This window comes from Macrobrachium nipponense, chromosome 20, assembly GCF_015104395.2.
Source record: "Macrobrachium nipponense isolate FS-2020 chromosome 20, ASM1510439v2, whole genome shotgun sequence".
Classification (NCBI taxonomy): Eukaryota; Metazoa; Arthropoda; class Malacostraca; order Decapoda; family Palaemonidae; genus Macrobrachium; species Macrobrachium nipponense.
In genome coordinates, this window is record NC_061089.1 from 21496185 (window position 1) to 21523208 (window position 27024).

At 47.1% G+C, this 27024-nt stretch overlaps 1 protein-coding gene across 2 annotated transcripts in view; it reads left to right on the forward strand.

The window, feature by feature from the left end:
• Window positions 1-492: 492 nt before the first annotated feature.
• The window catches only part of LOC135223047 (polyadenylate-binding protein-interacting protein 1-like), a 122419-nt gene continuing 95887 nt past the window's right edge, over window positions 493-27024 (forward strand). Inside the window, exon 1 of one of the 2 annotated variants that reach the window (XM_064261558.1) lies at window positions 493-880. In XM_064261558.1, coding sequence (XP_064117628.1) covers window positions 652-880 — 229 coding nt within the window. In that variant the 5' untranslated portion in view covers window positions 493-651. The remainder of the gene's footprint in view (window positions 881-27024) is intronic. The other variant, XM_064261563.1, reaches the window with a different exon arrangement.

A 27024-nucleotide genomic window follows, 5' to 3' on the forward strand; every position in this document is an offset into this window, starting at 1 on the left:
ACTCTTTCTCGTATATAGATTAATTTTAGTAGCATTATCTGCAATTTATTGCGGAGTTTAATTACAATTAATATAACCCCACATAATAGATATGTCAACCGTAATTATTTCGACTTTATGATTTCCAGTGCTATGTTCCGCATTATGATGAAGTAATTATAAAGTCCACGCAAGGCTCTAAATTTTCTTTTTATTTTACAGTAAAAAGTTAAGTTTAAATTATGCAAGGTGATTACGATACAATACAACAAAAGGTCAATTCTCCTAGGCAGCAAACGAATCGTGATATTTTGAAGAGTCTCTACTGCTTTTTTACTACCATTAAAGATGCACTGATACAGATAATGGCAAATCATAAGTATAATGGTGCTAGAACCTATGAAGACTATAGAATAAACTATAGGTAAACAAAACGAAACAAAAATATTCCCAACTCCAGTTTAAATTAGTTGGGAAAACATATCGTACAATTCTTAAACGTAACGCCGTCCGGTAGAGGTAGAAGCTCTGAAACGGTTTGTTTCTGTGCAGTGAAGTTCATGCCCAAAGAACTCTTCCCAAAGGCCATCATCGGCTTCTTGTTGAAGTTCATATGTCGCTTTCTTGATTGAAAGCAATACGACAGGCAACACCTTTCGGCAGAACGCAGATATGGAAGTGGGCGTTGGGAGAGGGCGCGGGCGTGGGCGTGGTACGAACGGATCGGATTTAACTGACCTCAGAAGACCACATGTACCTCCTCCAGAGGTGGTGACTTCCACTGCTGCCCCTGCTGCTGTGTCACCGCAGCCACCGAGTCCCGCGGCTCCTGTGGCGCCGCAGGCTCCGCAGCAGCAGAATGCGACGAATACTACCGAGGCCAATGCAAATGCCAATGCAGGTGAGGTGTTCGGATATCGTTGCGTAAATGCTAGGCCTAGGCTCTGCTAGACAGCCTCCTAGGTCACGCAGCTTGACCTAAGCCAGTATACCTAGTACTAGCTATGGTCATTATAGTAACCTAACCTAACCCAGTTAAAGTTAGAGATCGGTTCCATTAGCGCAGGACACAAGAAGTGGGGCAGAAAGCGGAGTAAATGCATTTGGAGGGAATAGAGAGATTTGGCTGCCACTGGTAAGGTTAGGTTCATTAAGACATAGGGTAAAACACCGCATGCCCTGCAGCAGGCCAACGACTAGGTATCAATGCATGCCAATCTCCGAAAAAGTACATTATAGTAGCTAACGCGTCCTGACACCGGAGATGGGCATCAGTCACGACTTCTTGTTGGTGAGAAACAGAGCTAAAGACCTCTACTCTCCTTTTGAAGTAGCCTAGTATTTTCTCCAAAGTTAGAAATTAAGGCCAAATTTAAAGCATTGAACAGAGGGTAGTGAAAAGGGTGTCCACGGCAGTGGAAATCTCACCAAAACACTTTCGAAATCTTTACTTACGCTTCAATATTATAGAAGATTGACGCCCTCTCGATGTTTACGGAGTCGCTTGTGTCAACAAACTTCCCATTTCCTGTGATAAATCTGCACACCACTTGTGCCCACAGACACTGGGGCACTTTCATCACAACAATCAGAACACAGTCCCTTACCAGGACGTTTTTAAGTAAACAACTGTTTTGGTAGAAGAAGAAAACGAAATGTGCACTTAGATAATTTTTTAAATAAATAGTAAAGCATCAATATTTTACATATTTATGATTAGTAATTTGAGAATATTCGTTATTGAAAAAGTAACTCGATTCTGACTCAAATTTTAAGTAATTATTTTTCGGAATTAGAACGTTCTTTTAAGTCCTGTAGGGTAAAACATCACGGACGACCAACCCTCATCACGCTGAACGAGTCTTATTCACACGATATTTAATTGGTGAAACAAGAATACAATTACAACTCTTAAGCATACCATTCAAAAGATTGAAGTTTCGTCAACTTAATGTGATATATGAAAGCCCCATACAAACTAAAATAAGCATGTGACGCTCTTCGTAAAATATGTTTTCAAGGCAGTTTTGAAATCCAATATGGCGGCTACCGTGTGGATGGAAGGGTCTGGTCATGGATGGACACCATCTTTCCCAGCCTTCCCAGCACTCATTTGAACAATGTTAGCGTATATATGTAACGTTTATTGATCTTACTCAAGATTGCAGTTGTAATCAGCACAATAAAACAACATTTTGTTGCCTTCTTTAGTGAAAGTATGAAACTTGTTATTCCCGGGGTCATGGTTTGAACTGAATTCATTTTTACCTTGTAATCGGTGGTTTTTATCCTTACTGCCATTACAACCGAAACTCCACAGTTCTTATTTGATTGTTATTATACACATTTTGGTCTCAATTCACTCCACATTGCACTTTAAACAAATTGCTGTTCCTGGTTCCTAAGCGCGCGCGCCACAAACACGGTTACGAACAGCAGACGACGACACTGCAAAGTTTTATTCTCTAAATTGTTTACTTTACTCGTTATTTAGTTCAACTTTACTTTTTTATTTAAAAATGTTAATTTAATTCTTGTCTATTATCCCTTTTTTGCAACCAAATTACCCCCAAAAATTACAGGTATTTCTAAAGTAGATACAATCCAATGTTTCTAACTGTGTCGTACATCTGGCTGCCAAAAACCATAGAGGAACAGACTACGGATACGTGGATTATTTATTTATTTATTTTTTTTTTGCGAGCACTTTTCATTGATTTAAGTCTATATTAGTGTTTTGATTTTCTTTAATAACTGTATGCCAGAAATAAATGTAACCTTTAATGTTTGCATGCTGAGAATGGCAAAATCATTGTTGCCACATTGGTGGAGCTTCACACATACGCTGATGCATTATTATAAACTGTTTCCATGAATTCTAGTTGTCATAGTAATGCAATAATGATAAAATTGCTTTAATATTTATGTATATATACTCCCAATACATAGCCTAATTTCACCAATTTCCACGTTTTGTGTAAGTCTTATACCCAGTTTGGAGGGTGAACACACCAATTGGCAACTTTCTTGCAGAACAGTTTACCAGTTATTCATGCAGATTGTTATCAGCTATTCATGTAATTGTTATAATCGTATTGCGCATATATATCTTTATTTACTATTTATTCAATAGCTAGCTTGTAAAATATACTTTATTACAAAAAACTTGATTGACAACTAAGCAGCATACCTATCATGGGTTTCAGGGACAGTGCAAGCAAGTTTTTTGGCAATATTTCTGTAACGAACACTTGTATCAGAACAAGATTTTGCTATGGTGCATTACACCCAGTGCCGTAATTTATAAGGGTATCGTGAATCACTAATCGTAAAGAATAACGACATTAATCCTTGTACCAAGAGACAAAAACTCCATTATTCAGAAATGGATACAAACATGCGTAAAAAGCTCCACCTACCCTCTCCCACCACCTCCACTGCCACCCCTCTCCTTCCTTCCTTCACCTTCCTCTCTCTCTCTCTCTCTCTCTCTCTCTCTCTCTCTCTCTCTCTCTCTCTCTCTCTCTCTCTCTCTCTCTCTCATCTCTCTCTCTCCTTTCGTTGGCCAATTGTGTTCACCCTCCAAACTGGGTATAAGACTTACACAAAACGTGGAAATTGGTGAAATTAGGCTATGTATTGGGAGTATATATACATAAATATTGAAGCAATTTTATCATTATTACATTACTATGACAACTAGAATTCATGGAAACAGTTTATAATAATGCATCGGCGTATGTGTGAAGCTCCACTAATGTGGCAACGATGATTTTGCCATTCTCAGCATGCAAACATTAAAGTTGTTCCGACACGGCATACAAACCTTCGGTCCTTTTACAATAGGAAGGTACTAGCGGCAGCTGGATAGGTCGTAAGCTTTCGAACAAGGGGTTCGGTAGTTAACTGCTTGTCCGACAGGCGCGCGCGCGCGACTGGTAGGTAAACAAATCACTTTTGCTTTCGGCCTGCTGGCGTGTGGACGTGTATCATCGCTCTCTGCCCGCTTCATCGTCGTTGCTTTCGCATGGTTGTGTTTTTCTTTTTCTATTTATCTAGTGAAACTGAATTGTAAGTACAATCATTTCATATTTATTTCCATGAATTCAAGTGTGAATTAAAGGATCTTGGTTGCACCACGCCCTCCGATTACCCGAGTGCCGGGACTGAAGGGCGTAAGTGGCGGGAATTCCATTTTCCCAGAAATGATCCTCGTATTGTGTGTGCTCGGTGCCGAGCGGGCGGGAGCGCTCGCTCCGAGCGTATATTTGGGTTGGAAATGTGTAGATGAAAATCGTAAGTAAGTGCTCTTTTCATTTATATTTTTTTTAACCGTTTTCCCGTTGCCGAGCGAATGCGCTCGGCACGGAAACTTATTCTGTATGGAAGTGGAATCGCAAGTACAGTATTCTTTTTCATTTTCATATATTTATTTTGATTGTAGCAATACTCATTTGTTCCGACACGGCATACAAACCTTCGGTCCTTTTACAATAGGAAGATACTAGCGGCAGCTGGATAGGTCGTAAGCTTTCGACAAGGGTTCGGTAGTTAACTGCTTGTCCGACAGGCGCGCGCGCGCGACTGGGAGGTAAACAAACCACTTTTGCTTTCGGCCTCACAGTGGATGGACGTGTGTGTTCGCTCTCTGCCCGCTGCTCGTCGTTTGCTTTCTTGTTTGTTTGTAATTGTGTATGAAAGATTGTAAGTACAGTATTCTCTCTTTTCATATTAATTACGCTGAATTCATTAATGATGGAATCTCCGCGCCTCGCTACCCCAAGGAGACTTTGCCCGGGTACCGAAGGGCGCAAATGTGGGAAATTCAGATCTTTCCCCGAGATAGACCCTCATGTTTTGTGTGCTCGGTGCCGGGGGCGCGAATGCACCCGGGCCGAGCCCTGTGATGTTTGTATGAAACTGGTCGGAGGCGCAGTGGACATTGTATGAGGGCAGGAAGAAGCGAAGGCCTGCAAAGGAGTCGTCGGAAAGCTCTCCCGCGACTCCTTTGGTGACGGACACTTCGTCTTCTTTCCTGCGCCCGCTCAACTTCCACTCTCGCGCCTTCCCCTTCGGGGGCGGTGTCTAGGTCCTTCTCCTCCCCCGATGTGTCGAGTGTGGAGGAGGGCGCTAGATACCCCGACGTAGAGTTGTACTCTGGGTCCTCTATCCGCTCGTCTTCGCGCGAGCGGGTAGAGGATCCTCCTAATCACCCGACTTTTGCCTCCTCAGGTGCGGTTGCCGTGAAGGATGACCTCGGACAGGTGTGGGCGTCGTTGGGACTGCAGGGCGTGCCGAGTGTCCAGGGGCTGCTCTATCATCTCGCTGGCTCCGTGGGCGGTTACGCACGCTACGGTCACAACCACCACCACGACCCTGACAACACCTGGCTACGCGTCACCTCCTCACCTGGTGTACACCCAGCACGCGGTCTCTGTGACACCCACAACATCGGTGCAGGGGCCAGTCGCCGTAACTCGGGGGGAGTGTGATGCCGCCACCTGGGTTTGCCGTGTTGCCACGACCGGACTTCATGTGCCCGAAGAGCTCGCCCCTGGACCTCCCACCGGTGCCGATGATGTCTGTGCCGCTGGTTAGACCATCTGTACCGTCCACACAGCCTGCCGTACCTGCCGTGACCACCGCTGCTGTTCCTGTTCCTGCTCCTGCCGTCTCGACTGCCGTTTTCCGTTCCGGTGATGCTCGCACCTGCTGATGTTGTCCCTGTTTCCTGGCGCCGCTGCTCCCGATGCTGGTCTGTTCGGACAGGTACGTCCGGGCCCTGTTGCTTCGGCAACAGCAGCCCCGGCTCCGTCCTGGATGACAGATCTGACGTCGGTCCTGAGGAGGTTGACGAAGAAGAAGAAGAAGAGGAGGAAGGTGTCGTCGTCGTCTTCATCGTCTTCTTCGTCGTCGTCGTCGTCTGCCGCCTCTTCCCCTTCTTCTTCTAAGGCTCCCCCGCCTAAGAAAAGAAGGTCGCCCCCCCCCCCCCTAAGAAGTCTCCTTCGGGAGCTTCTAAGGGCCCGTCTCGCTCTGGTGAGACGGGGGGTTCTTCCGCTGGTCGCCCTGCTCCTTCTGGGAGCAGGGGACCCGTCTCTTCTCCCGCAAGGAAGAAGACTACGGGGGCCAGAGGGGTGCCGGCTAACACCGGCACTTCCTCACCTGCTGTTAGTGGTTCGGCCACGGCAGCAGGATCCGTCTGGCCGCTCGTTCGCGAGAGGTACCGAGTGTACGGTCGCCTACCAGCGACCGTGCAGCCAGGAACCAGACCTCTGAGTCCGCTCAGCGTCAGGTTCACGGCACGGAGCGGAAGACTGGTGACAGCCGCTCACGCGACTCTCACCAGACCAGCTCTCGCTCTCACGGCGAGCGGCTGGCTACCCGGGCGGACGTGACGGCCACGACCGGCCACGGGCTGAGGCTGGGAAGAGGTCCCCCCGTTGCGCCGGCACAGCCACGGCTGGTACCAGCGAACTGACGGCGACCGTGAGGATATGCACCGGTCTCACCGTGACAGTGGAGCTCGCCGGTCGCCTGACCGTCGCTCTCACAGAGAGCGATCGGGTACGGCGACCAGCACCAGCTCCTCTGACACACGAGACCGGGGCCCGCTGTTCTCGGTCCAGCCGTTCTCCACAGCGAGACGGCTCGACTAGGTCTGCAGCTCGATCGCCACCGCGGGTTGGCGATCGCCTGCAGTCCTCCAAGCCCGCTGGTTCTGCCAGTGAGCGTGGAGAGAGCGTCAGGTCTGCCTCTCCCATACCTTCAACCTCCTCGGGTTACACCGGGAGGGGCGAGGTATTGAGGAGTGATCGTGAGGGTGCGCCCCTCAGGATCCCGCCACGTCGTCGTACGTACCAGGCTCGGTCTCGGACCAGCCAGGTCGTACGCACAGGTGGTTGGAGGAGACCCAGAGGGGCTGTCGCTGCTCCTCTCCTTGAGGGAGGAAGGGTCTCGGGAGGTACTCCTGGTTTTCGGGGACTGGACGGTCCGACTCCACAGGATGCTATCACACCCGAGGTTATTGCGCTGATTCGTCAGCACAACGACCTCGGGGAAGGATCGCCGCTCCCACCATCCGAGCCCACGTCCCGGCTCGAGTCGTTCTGGGGCCCGAAGAGGGAACCCAGACCGACGGTGGGTTTGCCGCGTTCCGAGCTTGCGGACTCAGTGCTAGACCAGTTGAATCGCTTGTCTCCGGACAAGACGGTTCGCTCAAGTCTGGCAGGTCGAGCAAGCTGCTTCCACTCCTCTGCTACGACAGCGGCGGTTTTACGTGCCATCTGAAGACCCGATGCCGCCAAACAGGTGAACCCGGAGTTAGCTAGGCTGACTCCGGGTGTGTCTCTGCAACAGCTCCTGTCCGAGAACCTGTGGTTCTCGCAGCAAGAGGCACTCGGCCTGGAATCTACCGCCATGGGCAGCTTTCCAGGCCGTCTCCTGGCTAGATCTGTGGTCCCTCACAGTATCTATAAGGTCGCAGCCAACTCCGGGGAATTTCTCCCGAAGCAGGACTCGGCCTTCAGGAGACTTTGCCAGTCTGGGGGAAGAGCCATCTCCTTCCTTGCCCACCAGACGGTGAAACCTGTGGGCCAACCTGGTTTCTCCGACGAAGGGACGCTGTCCTTACTCGGGTTTCCGGGCGGCCGGGCGTGAGGCGGCGTTGGGGCTTCGAAACGGACCTCTACGGAGTTCCACGTCTCTCTTCCCAGGAGAGATGGTGGACGCTGCGGTGGACAGACGGCGCACTGAAGACAGTGACCGTCTGGTTCACCAGGCAGTCTCGAAGGCTTTCTGGGCAGCCTCGGACTGCGGCCAAGTCTAATAAGAGGCTCGGCTAGCGCTTCCTCGGCTGCTAAGACGGTTGCTGGGTCGAAGCCCCGAGGAATGACTCTGGTCTTCTTCAACTTCTGGCAAGGGGGGCCGTAACCAGCCCTCCTCCCAGCCCTCCTCATCCCGTGGAGGCTCTGGGAAGAAGTCTTTGAAGAAAGGGGGGAAACGCTAGGGACGGCGTTCCCCCTCACCTGCTGCCGGAAGTGGGGGGGTGCCTGGCCAGCCATTGGGCAACTTGGCAGCGCTACGGCGCCGAGACCTGGATTGTAGATGTCCTTCGGGAGGGATATCTATTATCCCTTCGAATCTCGGCCACCCCTCACCTCCAACCCGGTCCAACAGCAGTCGTACGTCCCCACCCGGGTCACCGCAGGACGTAGCACTCAGACAGGAGATCAAGACCATGCTGAGCAAGAGAGCTGTAGAGATCGTCACGGATCAGTCACCGGGCTTTTACAGTCGACTCTTCCTGGTGGAAAAGTCTACGGGAGGCTGGCGCCCGGTGATAGATCTCTCTCCCCTGAACCGGTTTGTTCGCCAGACCCGGTTCACGATGGAGACGGCACGCCTCAGTGCTCGACTCCATCAGGGAGAACGATTTCATGCTTTCAGTGGACTTGAAGGATGCGTATTTCCAATACCCATTCATCAGTCCTCCAGAAAGTACCTCCGCTTCATCCTCGACGGGACGGTGTACCAGTTTCAGGGCACTGTGCTTCGGTCTCTCAACCGCCCCACAGGTGTTCACGCGAGTGTTCACTCTGGTGTCTGCTTGGGCCCATTCGCACGGGATACGTCTGATGAGGTATCTCGACGATTGGTTAGTCCTGGCGAGCTCCCGCTCGCAGTTGCTACAGGACAGGGATCGGCTGCTCGAGTTCTGTCGCGATCTGGGGATCGTTGTGAACTTCGAGAAGTCCGATCTCGAGCCCAAGCAGAGGATGAAGTACCTGGGTATGCTGATCGACAAACGGTAGCAGGGCGAGTCTTCCCCGCGGACTCGCGGATCAGCAGATTCAGAGAGGCAGCCACCAGTTCCTGTCTCGGCAGGAACAGGTAGCTCAGCGATGGCAAGTCGTGATCGGACACCTGTCGTCACTCGAGAAGTTAGTTCCCTCACGGGCGTCTTCACCTGCGGTCTCTTCAATGGAGACTAAAGGAGAGTTTGGTCACAGGCGACGGATCCCCCAAGCTTTCCAGTGTCACTGACACAGGAGGTGAGGCAGGACCTAGCCTGGTGGCTCGACGACAGGAACCTCTTAAGAGAGTGCCTCTGCGCACTCCCCCCCCGGACATGCAGCTGTTCTCAGACGCATCGACCGAGGGATGGGCGCACACCTGGAGGAGTTGCTGACTTCAGGAGTTGTGGGACGAGAACGACAAGCACCTTCACATCAATGTACTGGAACTCAAGGGCAGCGTTCCTCGCTCTCCAAGAGTTTCAGGACCGCTTGATGGGACATCTCAGTGTGTTGATGTGCGACAACACCACGGTGGTGGCTTACGTCAACAAACAGGGGGGCCTAGTGTCTCTCCCGTTGTACCAGTTGACACGGCAGGTGCACGAGTGGGCTCAGGCACACTCAATAGAGCTGTCGGCACGCTACATTCCAGGGAAGAGGAATGTAGTAGCAGACACGCTCAGCCGTCGGGATCAGGTGATAGGGACCGGAATGGTCTCTACACCAGGACGTGCGGAAAGGCTCTTCGACCTGTGGGGGCGACCAGTCGTGGATCTGTTCGCCACGCCCGGCACAACAGGAAGCTCCAGTGTTCTTCTCGGCCGTGCCGGACCCATGGGCAGCTGCAGAGGACTCTTCAACACCCGTGGGACAACCTCTTCGTCTATGCCTTTCCCCCGTTCAGCCTGATTCGCAAGGTGATCAGTCGAGCGCTGTCACCCCGAATCTCGGATGATCCTGGTGGCTCCCAATGGCCACAAGCCATTTGGTATCCGGACCTGCTGGCTCTTCTCGCAGGAGAACCGAGAGATTCCCCCTTGGCACAACCTTCTCGCCCAGCCACACTCGAGCGGTACCACCGAGCAGTCCAGTCCCTACGTCTTCACGGCTGGCTGTTATCCACCATCTCTTGCGAACGAGAGGCTTTTCTCGTAGCGCAGCAACAGAGATGGCTGGAAACGTCCGTCAGTCCTCTGCAGCTGTGTACCAGGGGAAGTGGGCCGTCTTCTGTGGTTGGTGTCGTAGACGGGGTCTATCTCCTCTCAGCCACTCTTCAGCAGGTAGCGGATTTTCCTCGTTTTTTTCTTCGCCGAGAGAAGCTCCTATCAGTCCCCACAGTGAAAGGATACAGAGCCGCCTTGGCGCTCGTCCTGAAACTGAGGGGGTTGGACATCTCGAACTCGCCGTCGAGATCTCCTTGCTGTGAGGAGCTTCGAGAGGTCTTGCCCACCCAGGGGAACTCAGGCCCCCTGCGTGGGACGTGACTCTCGTCCTTAGGAGTCTGACTCGAACACCGTCGAGCCACTCCGAGAGTCGTCAGACAGGGATTCTGACCCCTCAAGACCCTCTTCTTGCTGGCCCTGGCATCGGCGAAGAGAGTAGGGGAACTTTCATGGTCTTTCCTATGATGTACGACACTCCAGGGGATGGGGATCCGTGACGCTCGATTTCGTCCGAACTTCGTTGCGAAGACTCAGAAACCGTCAGTCCCTGATGACAGGTTCGAGTCATTCACGATTCCCTCCCTATTGGACTTCACCGATAATGATGCGGATGAGATGCTGCTTTGTCCTGTGAGGGCGCTAACGGCGCTATCTGAAGAGAACTCGTCACCTCAGGCCTGAGTGTCGACGCCTCTTCGTTAGCACCCGGGTCACCAAGAAAGAAGTATCCAAGAACACTCTTTCATTCTGGCTGCGTGAGGTCATCAGGAGGGCGTATGAGGCTGATGGTAGTGACGACATCCGTACGTCCCGTCCGAGAGCTCACGAAGTCAGAAGTATTGGCCCCTCGTTGGCGTTTCGCAAGAACTTCTCCGCTGGCGCAGGTCCTGAAGGCAGGGGTCTGGTCTAACCAGAACTACCTTTACGTCCTTCTACCTTCGGGATATTGCCCACAGGTCCTTGGATACCTTTTCCTTGGGACCCGTGGTGGCTGCTCAACAAGTTGTGTAGCTAACCCAGACCCTCGCAGGCTGAACAGCATCGAGTCCTGGTGTGACTGTGTGGATGGAGTGTGAGTGAGTGAGTGACTGGCTCTCTCTTCCCATCTTTTCCTTCCCCTCTACCTGTGGGCAGAGGGCCATGGTCGTCACTACGCTGGATGAGGACGAGATGCAGGTGAGCTATATGACAGAGCCCCATCCTATCCCTTTCACGAGGGATAGGAGCAGAATATCCACCACTTCCTTCTACAAGGGGGGAAGTGGATGCCTACAAGAGTCAAACCCATGACTTTATATTTGCTCCTGTACAGGAACAAGTTCTTGCATTGCTGGTACTAATAAGAGTGCGCAATGCCCCTCTCTTAGTAACTCGGTCCAGAAGGTTCCTGACCAGTTGATCCTGCTGGTTGCACCCACGCCCCGATCAATCGGACAGAGGCTTGTTGGATCCCCTCCCTCGCTCTTACCGAGCCAGGAAGCTTCCCAACGGTAGGGCGAAACACCAGTTCTGTTCACAAAAGACTCAGATTCACCCCCACCAAGAAAGTGAGTCTTCCTATTTATAAAAGGACCGAAGTTTTGTATGCCGTGTCCGGAAACAAATTGACAATTTGTTCTAAAATTTGCATTTTTCCCTAACTATACAAACGCCTGAGGTCCTTTTACACAATACCCCACCTCCTTTGCCATGCCACCCCTCACGTCTGTACAGTTTTTGCTTGGGCCTAAGCAAAAGTGGATTTGTTTACCTCCCAGTCGCGCAGCAAAGCGCGCCTTGTCGGACAAGCAGTTAACTACCCGAACCCCTTTTTCGTTCGAGGAAGCTTTACGACCTATCCAGGCTGGAGCCCGCTAGTATCTTCCTATTGTAAAAGGACCTCAGGTTTTGTATAGTTAGGAAAATGCAAAAAAAATTTTTAGACAAATTGGTCATTTTGGATTCAGTTTCCCGAGGCTTAACCCCCAGAAACTTGATCCTTGTTTCCCCTTTTTATTTGAACTGAAGTGGGCAAATCGCAAGTGCCAGTTCTTTTTCATTTTCTTTTTTATTTTTTGAGATTGCATTGTTTTACTGAGGGATCAATGTTTTTCCGCTAATTTCCCGGGAATTGATCCTTCCCCTTTTTTAATTTTGTATAAGTGCAAATCGCAAGCGCAGTATTTTCTTTTTTCCATTTTTCATTTTTTTTTTTTGATTGCAATCAATTCATTATGGATCCGAAAGTTTTCCATAAACCTTGATCCATAAACGGTTAACGGAACAATGGGCCTTTTACCCTTTTGCCGCTCGGATACCAGAGGGCGAAATGCGCTCGATCCGAGCCCTTATTCCATTGTGAAAGTGAATCGTAATGCAACGATGCATTTTCATTTTATTCCTTATTATTGATTGGCATCAATATTTATTTGGTTCCAAGTTCCGCTCAGTCATGGGAATTGAATCCTTTATGCCCGTTGCCATTCGGGGCCGATGGCATGGAAAAAAAGCGATTGCTCTCGGGCTTCTTATATTGTTTGTTTGGGGGTATCATGGGTGCGTGTGCGGTGGGGTGGGGAACGAGAACCCCCCACCCCCCCCCAACCCCCCCCCCCCCCCCCCCCCCCCGCTCAGCTCCCCAACAGACGGCCCTTCCCCCCTTTGGGGGGGGGAGGTATTATCGGCGTTCTTCTCCTCGCCCGATCCGTCGAGGTGCGGGGGAGGGCGCGCGTGCCCGAGATTTACAATTGGTATTCGGGGTTCCTTCCACTCGTTCGGAGAAGGGCTCACCCCGCCCCCCCCGCGCGAGGGGACTTCCCCCCCACTAATCGCTACTACTGTTATTTTTCCGCAGGTGGCTATCTGCCACCCGAGGGTTGGACCTTGGTGAGGTATGGGCGTCCTTCCATTTGCAGGGCGTTGCTAGTGTCCAGGGGCTGGCGGTTCTATGTCTGGGCCTACTGCGGGTCACCCATGGAGGGTGGCTGACCACGCAACCATGGTGACACCATCACGTCCCTCCTCACCTGGTGTACTCGCCTCACGTGGTAACAGTCTTGGCCCTATCAGCCGCTGTGAAGTGCCCGTTCGCCGTAACCGAGAGGGGGAGGGCTGCCGGCCGCCAGGATCGTGGTTGGACCGCGCTGCAGCGACCACACTTTCCGCTGTCCCTAAGCTCAGCCCCTCCCCCTGGACCTGCCGCCGGTACCATGGATGTTTGCTGGTCTGCTGCTCCACTTCCTCCTTGTTTCCGGTGCTGCCATGCCGTACCTGCCGATTCTGGGCTGACTGTCCATGCAGTTGCTGCGCTGGCTGTCCCTGCCGTTTGCTGGCCGCATGGCTGTCCCCTAGCCGTTGCTACTGGCGCTGGCTGTCCCTGCCCGTTGCTGCGCTGGCTTGTCCCCTACCGATTGCTGTTCTGGCTGTGGCCTGCTGTTCCTGATATGCCCCATAACCTGCTGATGTTCGTCCCTGTTTCGTGGTGGTACTACCCCAGACTTTGGTCTGTTCCTGTACAGGATGCGTCCGGGCCGGCCCTGGTGCTTCGGCTACAGCAGCCCCGGTCTCCGCCCTGGATAGCAGATCTTACGTCCTGTCCTGAGGGAAGCTGACGAAGAAGAAGGGAGGAAGGTGTCGTCGTCGTCGGCTTCATTCCTTACTTCATTACGTCGTCGGGCTTTGCCGCCTCTTCCCCTTCCGACCTTCTAAAAAAAGGCTTCCACAGCCGGAGGAATAAGAAGGTAAGGTTGCCTCCTCCCTCCTAAGAAGTCCTCCCTCGGGAGCTTCTCGGGACCACCAGTTCCTCACACCTCGGTGGTGGGAACGGGAGGGGTTTCCTTCCGCCTGGTCCTCCTGCTCCTTCGTTACGGGAGCGGGGGCCCGTTCTCTTCTTCCGCAAGGAAGAAGACTACGGGGACCAGAAGTGGGGTACCGGGCTAACACCGGTTACTTTCCTCGGCCTGGTGGTCAGTGGTTTCTGCCACTGCCATCAGGGTCCCGTCTCCGGCCTTCATCGTTCGCCAGGGGGTAGTGGTAAGCTGATTGTTTAACGGTCGCCGACCATGGCGACCGTTGAGCCGAGGAACCAGAACCTCTGAGTTCTCGCTTCAAAGACGTCAGGTTCACGGCACGGGGCGGAAGACCTGGTGAACGAGCCCTCACGTGACTGCTTCAACCAGAACCAGCTCTCACTCTCTCGCGGCGAACAGCTGGCTACCCTGGGGACGTTGACTGGTCCACCCTACCGGGTCCACGGGCTGAGGCTGGAGGAAGAGGTCCTCCCCGTTCAGCCGGTGCCCAGCCACGGCTGGAACCGCGACGTGACGTTGCCGGTGAGGAACAAGCACGCCGGTCTCACTGTGACAGTGGAGCCTGCCAGGTCGCCTGACCGTTCGCTCTCACCAGAAGAAGCGATCGGGTACGGGAACCAGCCAGCCCAGTCTCTTCTGACACTCGCGGATCCGGGGCCCGCTGTGCTGCAGGGTCCAGCCCGTTCTCCACAGCAGAGAACGGTTTTCGAACCAGGGCCCTGCAGCTTCTCGATCGCCACCAACCGCGGGGTTGACGATCCGCCTTGCCAGGCCCCGTACCAACGCCTGCTGGTTCTGGCCAGGCCAGCGAGCGAGGAGGGAGCGGTCAGGTCCTGCCTCCTCCCCGTTACCTTCCAACCGCCTCTGGGTTACACCGGGAGGAGCGAGTTATTGAAGGAGTGATCGTGAGGGGTGCGCCCCCCTTCATAATTTCCCAACCAACGAAACGCCCCTACAAAACGTTGCCAGGCACGGTTTTCTTGGACGCCGGCCATGGACGTATTGCGCAAGTGGGATGGGGAAGACCGAGAAGGGCTGTCGCTGTTTTACCCCCTTCTTAGGAGGAAGGTTTCTTCGGAATGATGGCTCTTGTTTCGAAGGGGGGCTTAAACGATCCCAACTCTGCAAGCATGCTGTGAATTCCGAGATCTAGAGGAACTTTGCCGAGGTTATGGCGCTGATATTCGTCAGCACAACGACCTCAGGGGAAGGATCGCCCCACTGCCCAACCAGCAGAGAGCCACCCGTTTCTCGGCTCGAGTACCGTTTTTGGGTTTTTGGGCCCCGAGAGGGAACCCAATCGAACGGTGGGTCCCATGCCGGCATCTGGTAAGCTTTGCCGACTGTGTTGAACCAGGTTAGTCTTCTCTCTCCGACCAAGAAGGCTCTCTCAGGTTCTGGCCGTCGAACAAGCTACGTTTAACTTCCGCTACTGCGACAGAGGCGTTTTCTTTCGACCGTGTCTTTGCGGACAACCAGTAGTTTGAATACCCCTTCGGTCCTCCTGAGGTTTGTATAGTTAGGAAAAATGCAATTTTTGGACAAATTGTCCATGTTTTACAATTTTATTTCTGGTCATACCAGTTATTTTTTTAAAGAAAATCAAAATACTAATAATTAGCCTTAAGTCAATGAAACATTGGATTGTATCTACTTTAGAAATGTCTGTAATTTTTGGGGGTTAATTTGGTTGCAAACAAAAAAGGGATAATTAAGGCATGAACTTAAATTAACATTTTTAAAAATAAAAAAAAAAAGTAACGTTTGAACTAACTAACGAGGTAAAGTAAACAACCTTAGGAATAAAACTTTGCAGTTGTCGTCTGTCTGTTTCATAACCTGTGTTTGTGGTGGTCGCGACGGCTTTAGGAACCAGGAACAGCAACCTTGTTTTAAAGTGCAACTGTGGAGTGAATTTGAGACCAAATGTGTATAATCAACAATCAATTAACGCACAGTGGAGTTTCAGCTTGTGATGCAAGGTAAAATGAATTCAGTTCAACCCGTGACCCCCCGGGAATAAACAACTTTCATACTGTTTCCACTAATATAGGCAACAAAATGTTTTATTGTGCTGATTACAACTGCAATCTTAAGTAAGATCAATAAACGTCACATATATACGCTAACATTGTTCAAATGAGTGCTGGGAAGGCTGGGAAAGATGGTGTCCATCACTGACCAGGCCCTTGTGGCCGCCATATTGGATTTCAAAACTGCCTTGAAAACAGATTTTACGAAGAGCGTCACATGCTTATTTTAGTTCGTATGGGGCTTTCATATATCACATTATGTTGACGAAACTTCAATCTTTTGAATGGTATGCTAAATATCGAGTGAATAAGACTCGTTCAGCGTGATGAGGGTTGGTTGTCCGTGATGTTTTACCCTATGCCTAGGGTAGGTCACTGTATAGGTTAATTGTACTGCCAAACTAACAAATCTTAATTTAACCAAGTGAGGGTCAGCACTAATGTACTGCACTTAAGGTAGTTCTGTTGGTGATTGTGAAGAAGACGGCCGTATTGTGATATTGTTCATTAATATAATATTTTTAAACATCTAACTCACCTGGTAGTGATATAATGTAGCTTTACGTCCCCTGAACGTTCAGCTATATATATAACTACCAGGTGAGTATGTTCAAAAATTTATTTTATTATGAAAATAACATATTTGACAATAATAGGCCTATGATAAAGGATGTATATAATGCATTTTCCAGGTGAGATAATTTGAGATTTTACCAAGAAAATATAAAATCTAACATCTTTATAGTTATGCCTATTGTTTAGCCAAAAAATTCACCACTCGTTCAGTCCTGGGAATTACTTTATGTATATACTAGGGTAAACAACCGAGCGAACTGGCCAACTCACTGACTGCCGCAGTTTTGGCCACCCTCCGAAAAAGTACTTTAACACGTCCTGACACCTGGTAGATGGTTCATACAGTCTGAGGGTTGTTGGTGGTTATAGCAGGAGCTCAAGAGCCTCTACTTTCCTTTTGAACGTAAGTATTTTCTCCAAAGTTAGAAATTAAAGGCCATATTTTCAGATTTAAAAACAGAGGGTAATGAAAAGTGTGGCCAACACAGGTGCAAACCGATAACCTACCCCAAAACGCTTTTTGAAATTTTTTACTTACGATTTAAAAAAAGTTTAGATGATTGGTACGCCCATCCTTCGATGTTTGCAGAGTCGCTTTGTTTCATAACAAATTTCCCATTTCCTGTGCTAAATCCGCACACACCGACTTGTACCCATAGACGCTGGGCAGGGGCAACCCTTTCATCCAACAATCATAAAACCACCCCTCTAACCAGTACTTATTTCTTACTTATTCAAGGGGACTACAACAGGCTTTGCGGCGTTTTACACTTCTTTCTGTTGTTTATTTCAGTGTTTGTTCAGTTTGGTAATGTGTGTTTTTACCCTCCAAACTGGGGTATAGAAGACTTTACACAAAACTGGGGAAACTACGTGGAACTTAAGCATATCGATTTGTAGTATATATATATATTGTACAACGAATTTTATCATTACTGGCATTTACTATGTACAACTAGAATTCATGGAAACAGTTTGTAAATTGCATCGGCATATTGCCGTGAAGCTCTACTAGATTGGCAACAATGAGTCTTTTTGCCGTCGTCTGCTCGTAACTTCAGAAATATCTGTAATTTTTTTGGGGTTAATTTGTTTTGGTCAAAAAAGGGTATAATAGCACTTGCAAATTAATAAACATTTTGTAGTAATAAAGTTAAACTAAATAATGAGTGAAGTAAACAATTAAAGGAAATAAAGCTTTTGGTACCTCATAAACATGTATTCGTCTGCTGCTCGTCAACCTTTTGTTTGGCGGAGTGAAGTGCTTGAGGTAACCAAGGAACAGAGCAATCGTGGTTCAAGTGCAATTTTGTTTGGAGTGAATTAAGACCATACCACGGTAACGAAAAACTTTCATACTATCACTAATATAGGCCAACAAAATGTTTGTTTTTTGGGTTGTGCTGAGTTTACAACTGCAAGTCCCTTGTGCAAGATTCAATAAACGTTTACATATATACCGCTAACATTGTTTCAAATTGAATGCTGTGGCGGCTAAAAGGGGATGTGGTGGAATTGTCTGTGGTTAGAAGCGGCCAGCCATGCGATTGCCGCCCATAATTTGGATTTGCAAAACTGCCTTGAAACATATTTTTAACGAGGCTGCCATATTGGGATTTTCCAAACTGGCCTTGAAAACCATATTTTATGAATGAGCTCGACATGCTTATTTTTTAGTTCGTATAGGGGCTTTCATATTACAACATTATGTTGAACGAAACTTCAATCTTTTTGAATGGTATGCTTAAAGTTGTAATTGTATTCTTGGGTTTCACCAACCAACAAATATTGATGTGAATAAGGGCCTGGCCAGCGCGATGATGATGGATCCTTCTGCGGTGTTTGTTTACCCTAGTGTCCATTGAATGATTACCAGGTAGGGCTTAGATGGTACTAATCATTGAGTGGTAAGGCAATGGCCAAGTGTCCTCCAGTAATTTAACCTATGTAGATATTTTGGAGCCCGAAATGCTAGTACGTTTATTCCCAGCACAAGTTGGAATGGGTTAGGCTTGGATAAGTTGGTTAATTAATTTGGTGGCAGGTTGGGTGAGTGACAGATTTCCTGCTTATTCCACCCCTGATTGTTTAACCCTCTTAACGCCGATTGGACGTATTAAACTTCGAGTTCAAAATTTCTCCCTGTTATGCCGATTGGACGTATCATAACGTCGGCTCAAAAAAGTTTTTTTTAAACAATTCGCGGAAACAAAAATACTTAAATCACCTACCAGCCGAAAAACTTTTGTATCACGCACCTTGGGGATGGCTGGGAGTTTTCACAGATCAAGGCGTTGTTTTGGTTTTTTTACAATCCGTTACGCACGCGGCGAAGCAGCGAAATGTTTCCTTTCTTATCGCACTAAAAAGTATCAGTGAAACATCTCCGGAAATTTATTTCGTCACTTTGAACAATAATTATTGCACCATTTTAAATTATCCTTTACATGAAGTATTATTATATTGAAAATGCTGGCGGCAATTTCAAATGCACATACAACTAAAAAATACTCATGATTCTAGCTTTTAGCAATTTTTGAAAATATTTTTCATATAAAGAACGATAAGTGCAAAAATTTTCAACCTTCTGGTCCAACTTTGACTCTTACAGAAAACGGTCGAGAAACCGCCAATTGTAAGCTAAAATTCTTCATATTAATAGTAATATTACAATCATTTGCCTTCATTTTTTCAACAAATTGGACGTCTCCTAGCACAATATTTCGATTTATGGTTGAATTTATGAAAAAACTTTTTCCTTACGTTCGTTGGCGATAGAACTCTTCCGAGAAATTTTTTTCGTGGGCGATTGTCCTAAATGTTTGCACCCTTTTAAATTTGCCGTTACAAATAAAGCATTTTAGATGGCAATGTGCGCAATTTTCATGCACAATACAACAACAAAAAAACAACCCATGGTTGTAGCTTTTTATCAGTTTTTGCAAATATTTTTCATATAAAATTAACGTTAAGTTGCAAAAATTTCAACTTTCGGTTCACAACTTTGACTCTAACCGAAATGGTTCGAAAAAAAGAAAAAACGCAATTGTAAGCTAAAACTTTATTTATGTTCGAGTAATATTCAATCATTTACCTTCATTTGCAACGACTTGGAAGTCTCTAGCACAATATTTCGATTTATGGTGAATTTATGAAAAAAAAAAATTACGTTCGCGCGGTAACTCTTCCTCCAAAAAATCAGAATTTTTTAAGTGCGATTGTTGAAATGTTTGCACCATTTAAAATTAGCTGTTACATAAAGTTTTATATATGAAAATGTGCGCAATTTCATGTAGAATACAACTAAAAATGATTGAAGGTTGTAGCTTTTCTCTTTTTTCGAAATATTTGCATATAAATCACGATAAATAGAAAAAAAACCACGTTCGGTCAAATTTGACTACCGAAATAGTTGAAAAACGCAATTGTAAGCTAAAACTCTTACGGCCTAGTAATATTCCGTCATTTTTCTTCATTTTGAAACAAATTTGAAGTCTCTAAAACAATATTGTGATTTATGGTGAATTTTTGAAAAATATATTTACCTTCACTCCGCGCGCCGATTCGCGGCCGCAAGTCTCCGAAATACGTACATGGCATTATCCTAATATTTGCTCCTTTTCATATTAGCCTTTTTATAGAGTTTCATATATCAAAATGTGCGCAAATTCATGAAGAATACATTAAAAAATAATTGAAGGTTGTAGCTTTTTCCATCTCCGAAATATGTGCATATGAAAAAATATGAAAAAATATTATATATTAAAATTTCGACATTCGGTCAAATTTAACTCGTCCGAAATGGTCGAAATCTGCAATTCTAATCTAAAACTCTTACAGTATCGTAATATTCAATCATTTGTCTTAATTTTGAAACAAATTGGAAGTCTCTAGAACAATATTGTGATTTACGGTGAATTTTTGAAAAAAAAATATTTTTTTTGCGTCCGCGCGTTACGAATTCGTACATCATTTTGTGATAATATTTTTCCGGTGTTGCTTTTATTGTTTTACAATGTATTATATATCAAAATGATCGAAATTTAGTGTACAATACAACGCAAAAAAAAGTAACTGGTTAGCTTTGACCGTTTTTATGCCACAGCGTGATTTGAATACAATTATGTATGACATTTTTTTTTTTTTCGCTACCATATATCGCTTTATTTACATATGATAATGATTATTTATTTTTTCACTTTCTGATGGTTGCAATTCTAAAACTTCAGGCAATGACAAAAAAAGGAGCCAAAAATGAACTCTTAATCTTCAAAAGTACGCGCGCTGTAAATTTTTTGAAAAAATTATTTTTTCCACTTCCGCGCTCACTCCAAACCAGGCCCGGCATACGGGAGACGTTTTGATTTTTAGGGCTCCGGCGTAAGAGGGTTAAGTGAATATGTTTCTACCTTCAGTGAGTTCTTGGTTCTTTTTGAAGTGGGTTGGGATTCTTAAGATTATAGTACATCATTATTGCTCTCGTGTCTTGAGATTGTTTAGTATTTCAGGGATACTAGAACATAAACTTATTTATTTCTCTCTCTCTAGCAGGAGTATTTACAATGGACTGAAGGTTCACTGTATTGTGAAGTGGTCAATTACAGTAGTTCATAAATCTTATCTTTACACTAAGCCTTGGTTTGCTGCAAGGCGTACATAGTGGTAGTGTGTGTAATTCTCTAGAATGGGTAAGAATTGATCTCAGCCTTTCATGCATTTTCCCTTTTCTCGCTCTTTGGATGGCAGACCATTGAGAAGGCAGATTGGAGGTAGTGGGAGGCTTCTCCATAAGTTTATTTTTTGGGATTTCCTGTGAGTTTTCTCCTCCCCTGTAAAAAATGAGACTGAACTTTTCCCTGTATTGGAACCGATTACCAGATGTTGGTTAGTTACCATGTTCTTGACTGTTCTGAGAGCCTTTAAAGGGAGTTGGAGGTTGGAAGGTACAATAAGGTAAAAGTAGGAAATATGGTTTCCTCCTTCTCCCTTTCTTCTGCCAGTGCTCATTGTCCTGGACCTTTTCATTCACTAAACAGTACGTACACTAATCAATTCCTCTTCTTTCTGTAGACATCATGGGAGGAAATGGATCTGCCCATGAAACTGTGTCTGTAGATCCTTCAGAATCTTGTGGTCATGGTTTAGTTACTGTTCTTAAGATAACCTCAGTTGACTGTCTGTGTGTGTTGGGGGGGGGGGGGGGGGGGGGGGGGCACACCTAGGCCTCATATGCCCATACTTTGCTTGCTCTTCGATGTCCATCCCCGTGGTTTGTACAGAGCTGCCCTTGTTTGGAAACTGCATGTGTTATTGCATACTCTCTGCTCATGTACATGTACTACCTGGGCTCATATGCTATGAAAATGCATACGGTTACCTGTGTGGCTATGTTTGTCCATTTAGTAACCGACTGTCACACAGTGCTGGGACTAGTTTTCTGCCTTGGCTGTTACAATGTGTATATACATGACTGCTGAAGGATAACAGTTCACATCATTTGTGATGTTCCAATATCTTGGCTTGTGGTTTTACCCTGGACAGCATTAAGTTTGAGCAGTGTCTCACATCATAAGAGCGCAGTCCCGGGGGCGGGGCGCGATCCTTATCATGCCGGATTATTTAAGGACTAAAGATTCCTTACCTTTAAATCCATGCAGACAAGGTATATGGCTTACCATTGAATATTGTGTTGGTTTGGATTCTGGATATGCTGTAGCCTGTGTACTGAATAATGGTTGGTTTCTGATTAGGAATGGCTTTGGTTCTTAGGATGTTCTTGTTTGCGGAACAGTCCCATTACGAAGGAAGGCTTTCTTTGGTATGTTCATGTTCAATTGTTTGCTTTTCAAATATGAAGTGGCCAGCAATATCAGACCATGGAAATTATTTTGTAAGGAATTTTGGGGCAGTACTATTTACATATGGACAAGCATCTTTATTTGTGTGCTTGTGTCTGGTGCTGCTGCTTTTGTCAAGATTGGTATTTGTGTGCCCAACTCTATTGTGTTCATTGCTGCCCAAGATCAGTACTATTTGAGATGTAGCTCTGCTGATATGATCTAGGTCTATTTTCTACTCTGCTCTTGTGGCTAGTGAAAGTTGTCTGTTATGGCCAAGTGTTATGGTTGATTTGTCAGTGAACAGTTCTTGTTAATATTGTTCTTGATGCAGCTCCATTTGTGAGGTAGACATATAAGTGCCAGGACCACTTTTGCAGCTGCTCATCATGGACCCTACCTTCTAAGCATGAACTCACTTACTAGATGAATGATATCTCTTTCCTTTGGGTTGTGTTTTAGTTTTCCCAAGGGAATCTGTTTTATTGCATGTCTTGGGGGAGGGTTTTAAGGTGTTAGGATCCAAGCTTCCTCTGACCTATTCCTTGAGTGGAGAGTCGGGAACCTTGATAGTACTTCCCTACCCCCAAAGAGCTGTAGCAATTCTTGATCTGAGAATATGGGATGTTTAGGTTCGTGTCAGTAGTAGAGAATCTTACTAGTTTTAAACACTTGTATTCATTTTTTTTTTTTTTTTTTTGTAGCTTCAGTTCAGTTTTCCTGCTTGGGTAATTTTAGAAGAACTACCTCTTTTTGAGGAGCTGGTGGTTGATTCCTCTGAGAAGACTTAAGTATCTTAGGTAGACTTCTACTGTGGGAAGCTGTTTTCTCACTCTTTCTATCTACCCCCTTGGCCCATTCCCTGTGGTACAGGACCCTTTCACCCTCATGAATCTTTTTTTTTTAGGCTCCATGGGAGGTTACAGATTCCACAGACCAATGTGTTAGTTATATAACAGGTATTTCCTTGTGGTATTCCTGGTAAATAGTATGTGAAATTACAGTTTCTGAAAATATCCATGAATAAAGTAGCAGAGGCTTACAGTAATGTTATGCCACCTTTGTTGTTTGCAGTTATGGAAAGTTGCTATAAGTTTACAATTGCTAAGTAGAGTAAGTCATATATCTTAGAGAGGTGGGACTTTTAGTTCTAAGAAAAACAAATGAAGTGGGATAAAACAATGTTAGCTCTAGAAAGGATTAATGAGGTAGTCTTTCAAATAATTTATAAACAATGATATCCAAGGTAGGTTCTCATTAGGTAAAATATTTTGCTAGACTTTAAAAGTAAAATCAAGCATTAGGCAAGCTGATAAGATATGAAAAGCAAATAATGACTGAAATAGCCTATGCAAGTAAGATTATACAATACTGTAGTGTAATATGATTTCTGTTGTTATATACTATATACTGACTTTAAGGGAGCTGGCCGGAACCCTTATATATTGGGGTATAGGGCGAAAAATGCAGTCCTGAAAAAATTCATGGAGCTTCATATGGCAATTGAGAATACGTATATGAAATATTTCGTCAAAATTCCTTTTACTTTCGTAGTTACAGGGTAATTAGTAAACATAACTCAATAAGCCTAAAACATTCATCCGTACAAGAAAATGCAATATTTCTTCTGTTATCGTAAATTTTGATAATTATTGTCAAAGAATATGTGAGAAATGGCATCTGTAGAGATTCCAAGGGTTGCAGAGGGGAGTATCAAGTTGAACCATGATTCAGTGCGAGCACAGACTTCAAGTAGTCGACACGTTCGAGTTTCACCTCTGACATTCGCTTGCTTTTACATATGTTCATCTATGTTTCGGCAAGAATTTCATCATGCCAATGAGGAAAAGACAAGGAAAACATCTCGCTAACATAAAGACGAAGTTAGTGAAGAGAGAGGGGGAGGGTTGCTTAGTAAGTAAATGCCCCCGTCTTGCCTGAAGCACACGTCACACTGTCCCCCAGGCTACGATCTTTGAGCAAAGGGATCTTAATTTATGATAAATAACATAGTTTTGTACATGAACTTTCCTGTCAGACATATACTTAGCTTATATGTCTGACGTCACGACAGAATTCAAAACTCGCGGCAAACGCGACAGGTAGGTCAGGTGATCTACCTTACCTGCCGCTGGGAAGCGGGTGTAAGAACCAACGTACCTTTCTTGCCAGATTTTTTCTGTCGTCGGTGTCGACCACACCTGTTGTCGGTACCTCTTGACAGTTGGATTCTTTTCTCGTTTTCGCCCTGGATTGTTTCTACGGACTTTTGGTGAAGTACCCGATCTTTTGGCCTGGCATTCGCGATTTGTGGACCGTTATTGGACTTTTCTTTGGATTTTTCTTTGGATTCATGATGTCTGATGTTGATACTAAGAAAACTGCTATGTTTAGAGTTTGTTGTATGACTGAGTGTAAGGTGAGGCTACCGAAAGCTGCGGTAGACCCTCACAGGGTGTTGGCTAACCTTCAGGCGCAGATTTCGGCTCTGGCTGGCTCTCTTTGCGTGTCGTCTCGTCGTAGGAAGGACGTCTCGCTTCCTGTAAAGAAGTCCAGGCTCCCCTCTCCTGACTCTCGCTATTTGACGGAAGCGGCCCGCTCGCCTGTGCTTTCGGAGTCTCGCAGGAGACTTTCTGCTTCAGCCAAGATCCCATCTGCGTCCAAGCGCCATTCGCCTGACAGACAGGATGTTTTTGTTTCTCCTTCGGACAAGGAGCAGGCTTCTCGTAGGAGATCTTCGCCCTACAGACGCTCTTCTCGAGACAGGATCGCTCCCCTTGATAGGCACCAAGAGCCTAGTAGGCGCTACTCGCCTCGTAGCCGCTCCTCGTCTCGCCTCCACTCTCCTGTTGACAAGCGCCCTAAATCGGACAGGCGCTCTTCGCTGGACAGGCTGAGATCATGGCAGACGCTTCTCCCCTGGTAGGCGCTCTCCCAGTAGGCGCTCGTCGCCAGAGAGCCTCTCTCCTCGTTTCAGGCGCCAAGAGCCTGGTAGCCGCTTCTCTCATGGCAGGCGCTGTTCGCCTGGTAGCCGCTCTCCTTTGGATAGGCGCCAAGAGCCTGATAGAAGTTTTTCTTCAAATAGGCGCTCTGCTCCTGACAGCCGCCTTACTCCTGTTAGGCTCCAAGAATCTGGGAAATGCCCTCCTCAAGACAAGAAGGATTTTGCGAGTAGGCAAGTTCCAGAAGTTTTGTTTCCAAGAGTCAAACCTCACTCTTCTAGAGACTTTTCTAAAGGTAGCCATGCCTCTAAGGATCATGAGGGCTCTTCTGATGACGAAGAACAGGATCCCTCGGAAGAAGAAGGACCAAAAGACTCCTCTGTTTCCTCGTATAAGAGGTTAACAGATTTGCTCCTTCAAGAGTTTGGAGATTTCCTTTCTCCTGTGGCTCCTCCTTCTCCTCTTTCTTTGTTCTCCACTTCGAAGACTTCGAAGGTTTCATCTTGTGTAAGGATGAAACCGACTATTTCAATGAAGAAGGCGCTTAGAGGTTTTGGGGAATGGCTCCTTGCTAAGGAAGAGAAAGGGAAGACTGTTTTCTCTTTCCCTCCGTCTAAACTGACTGGCAGATTAGGATTCTGGTACGAATCGGGGGAACCTTTAGGCCTCGCTCTCTCTTCTTCTGCTGACTCAGACTTCTCTTCACTGGTGGATTCCGCTCGTCGATCTGCCCTCCTGTCTGCCAAGACTACGTGGGGGATGAACGAACTTGACCACCTACTGAAGGGAATGTTCCGAGTCCTGGAAGTTTTCAACTTCCTTGAATGGTCTTTAGGAGTTCTGGCTAAGAAGACCCAGACCCCTGATTCCCTGTCTCCTGAAGATCTTAATTGTGTCCTCACTTGCATGGACAAAGCAGTGAGAGACGGCTCAAGTGAAGTCTCTTCACTGTTTGGAGCCGGAGTGATAAAGAAGCGGTCGGTTTACTGTTCGTTTCTCACGAAGGCAGTTTCGCATGCACAAAGGGCCTCACTTCTTTATGCTCAGCTCTCTCCTCTGCTTTTCCCCAAGAAAATCATTCAGGATGTCTCGAGTGCCCTTTCAGCCAAGGCTACTCAGGACATGTTAGCCCAGTCGGCCAGGAAACCTCGCTCTGTCTTCCAACCCAAGACCAAGAAAGAGACTCCTCTGAGGCAGGAGCCCTTTCGAGGAGGACTCACTGCCAGAGTTTCTTCAACCAGAGGATCTAGACCTTTTAAGAGAGGTAAAACCTTCTCTAGGTCAATCAGAGGCAAGAAATAGCGATCAAGGACTTCAGACATCAGTGGGTGCCAGACTACTGAAATTTGCCGACGTCTGGGCCCACAAAGGGGCAGACAATTGGTCCCTATCGATTGTCAGCAAAGGATATCTCATTCCCTTCTCGTCAAGGCCACCATTGACGACGACTCCGAGGGAGTTGGTGGCCAGGTACAAGGACCCCATCATGAATCAAGCCCTTTCTCTAGCAGTAGATCTGATGCTAGAGAAGGAGGCTATAGAACTAGTGGAAGATCCCCGCTCTGCGGGTTTTTACAACAGGCTATTCCTAGTTCCGAAGAACTCAGGAGGATGGAGACCGGTTTTGGATGTAAGCGCCCTGAACGTCTTTGTGGAAAAGAGGAAGTTCGCCATGGAGACGACTTCCTCAGTGTTAGCGGCTCTTCGTCCAGGGGACTGGATGGTGTCACTAGACCTTCAGGACGCTTACTTTCATGTGCCGATCCATCCTTCTTCACGGAAGTATCTGCGATTCATGATGGGAGGAAACATCTTCCAATTCAAGGCCTTGTGCTTCGGCCTGTCGACTGCACCCCAAGTTTTCACGGGGTTAATGAAAAACGTGGCACAGTGGCTACATTTGGAGGGAGT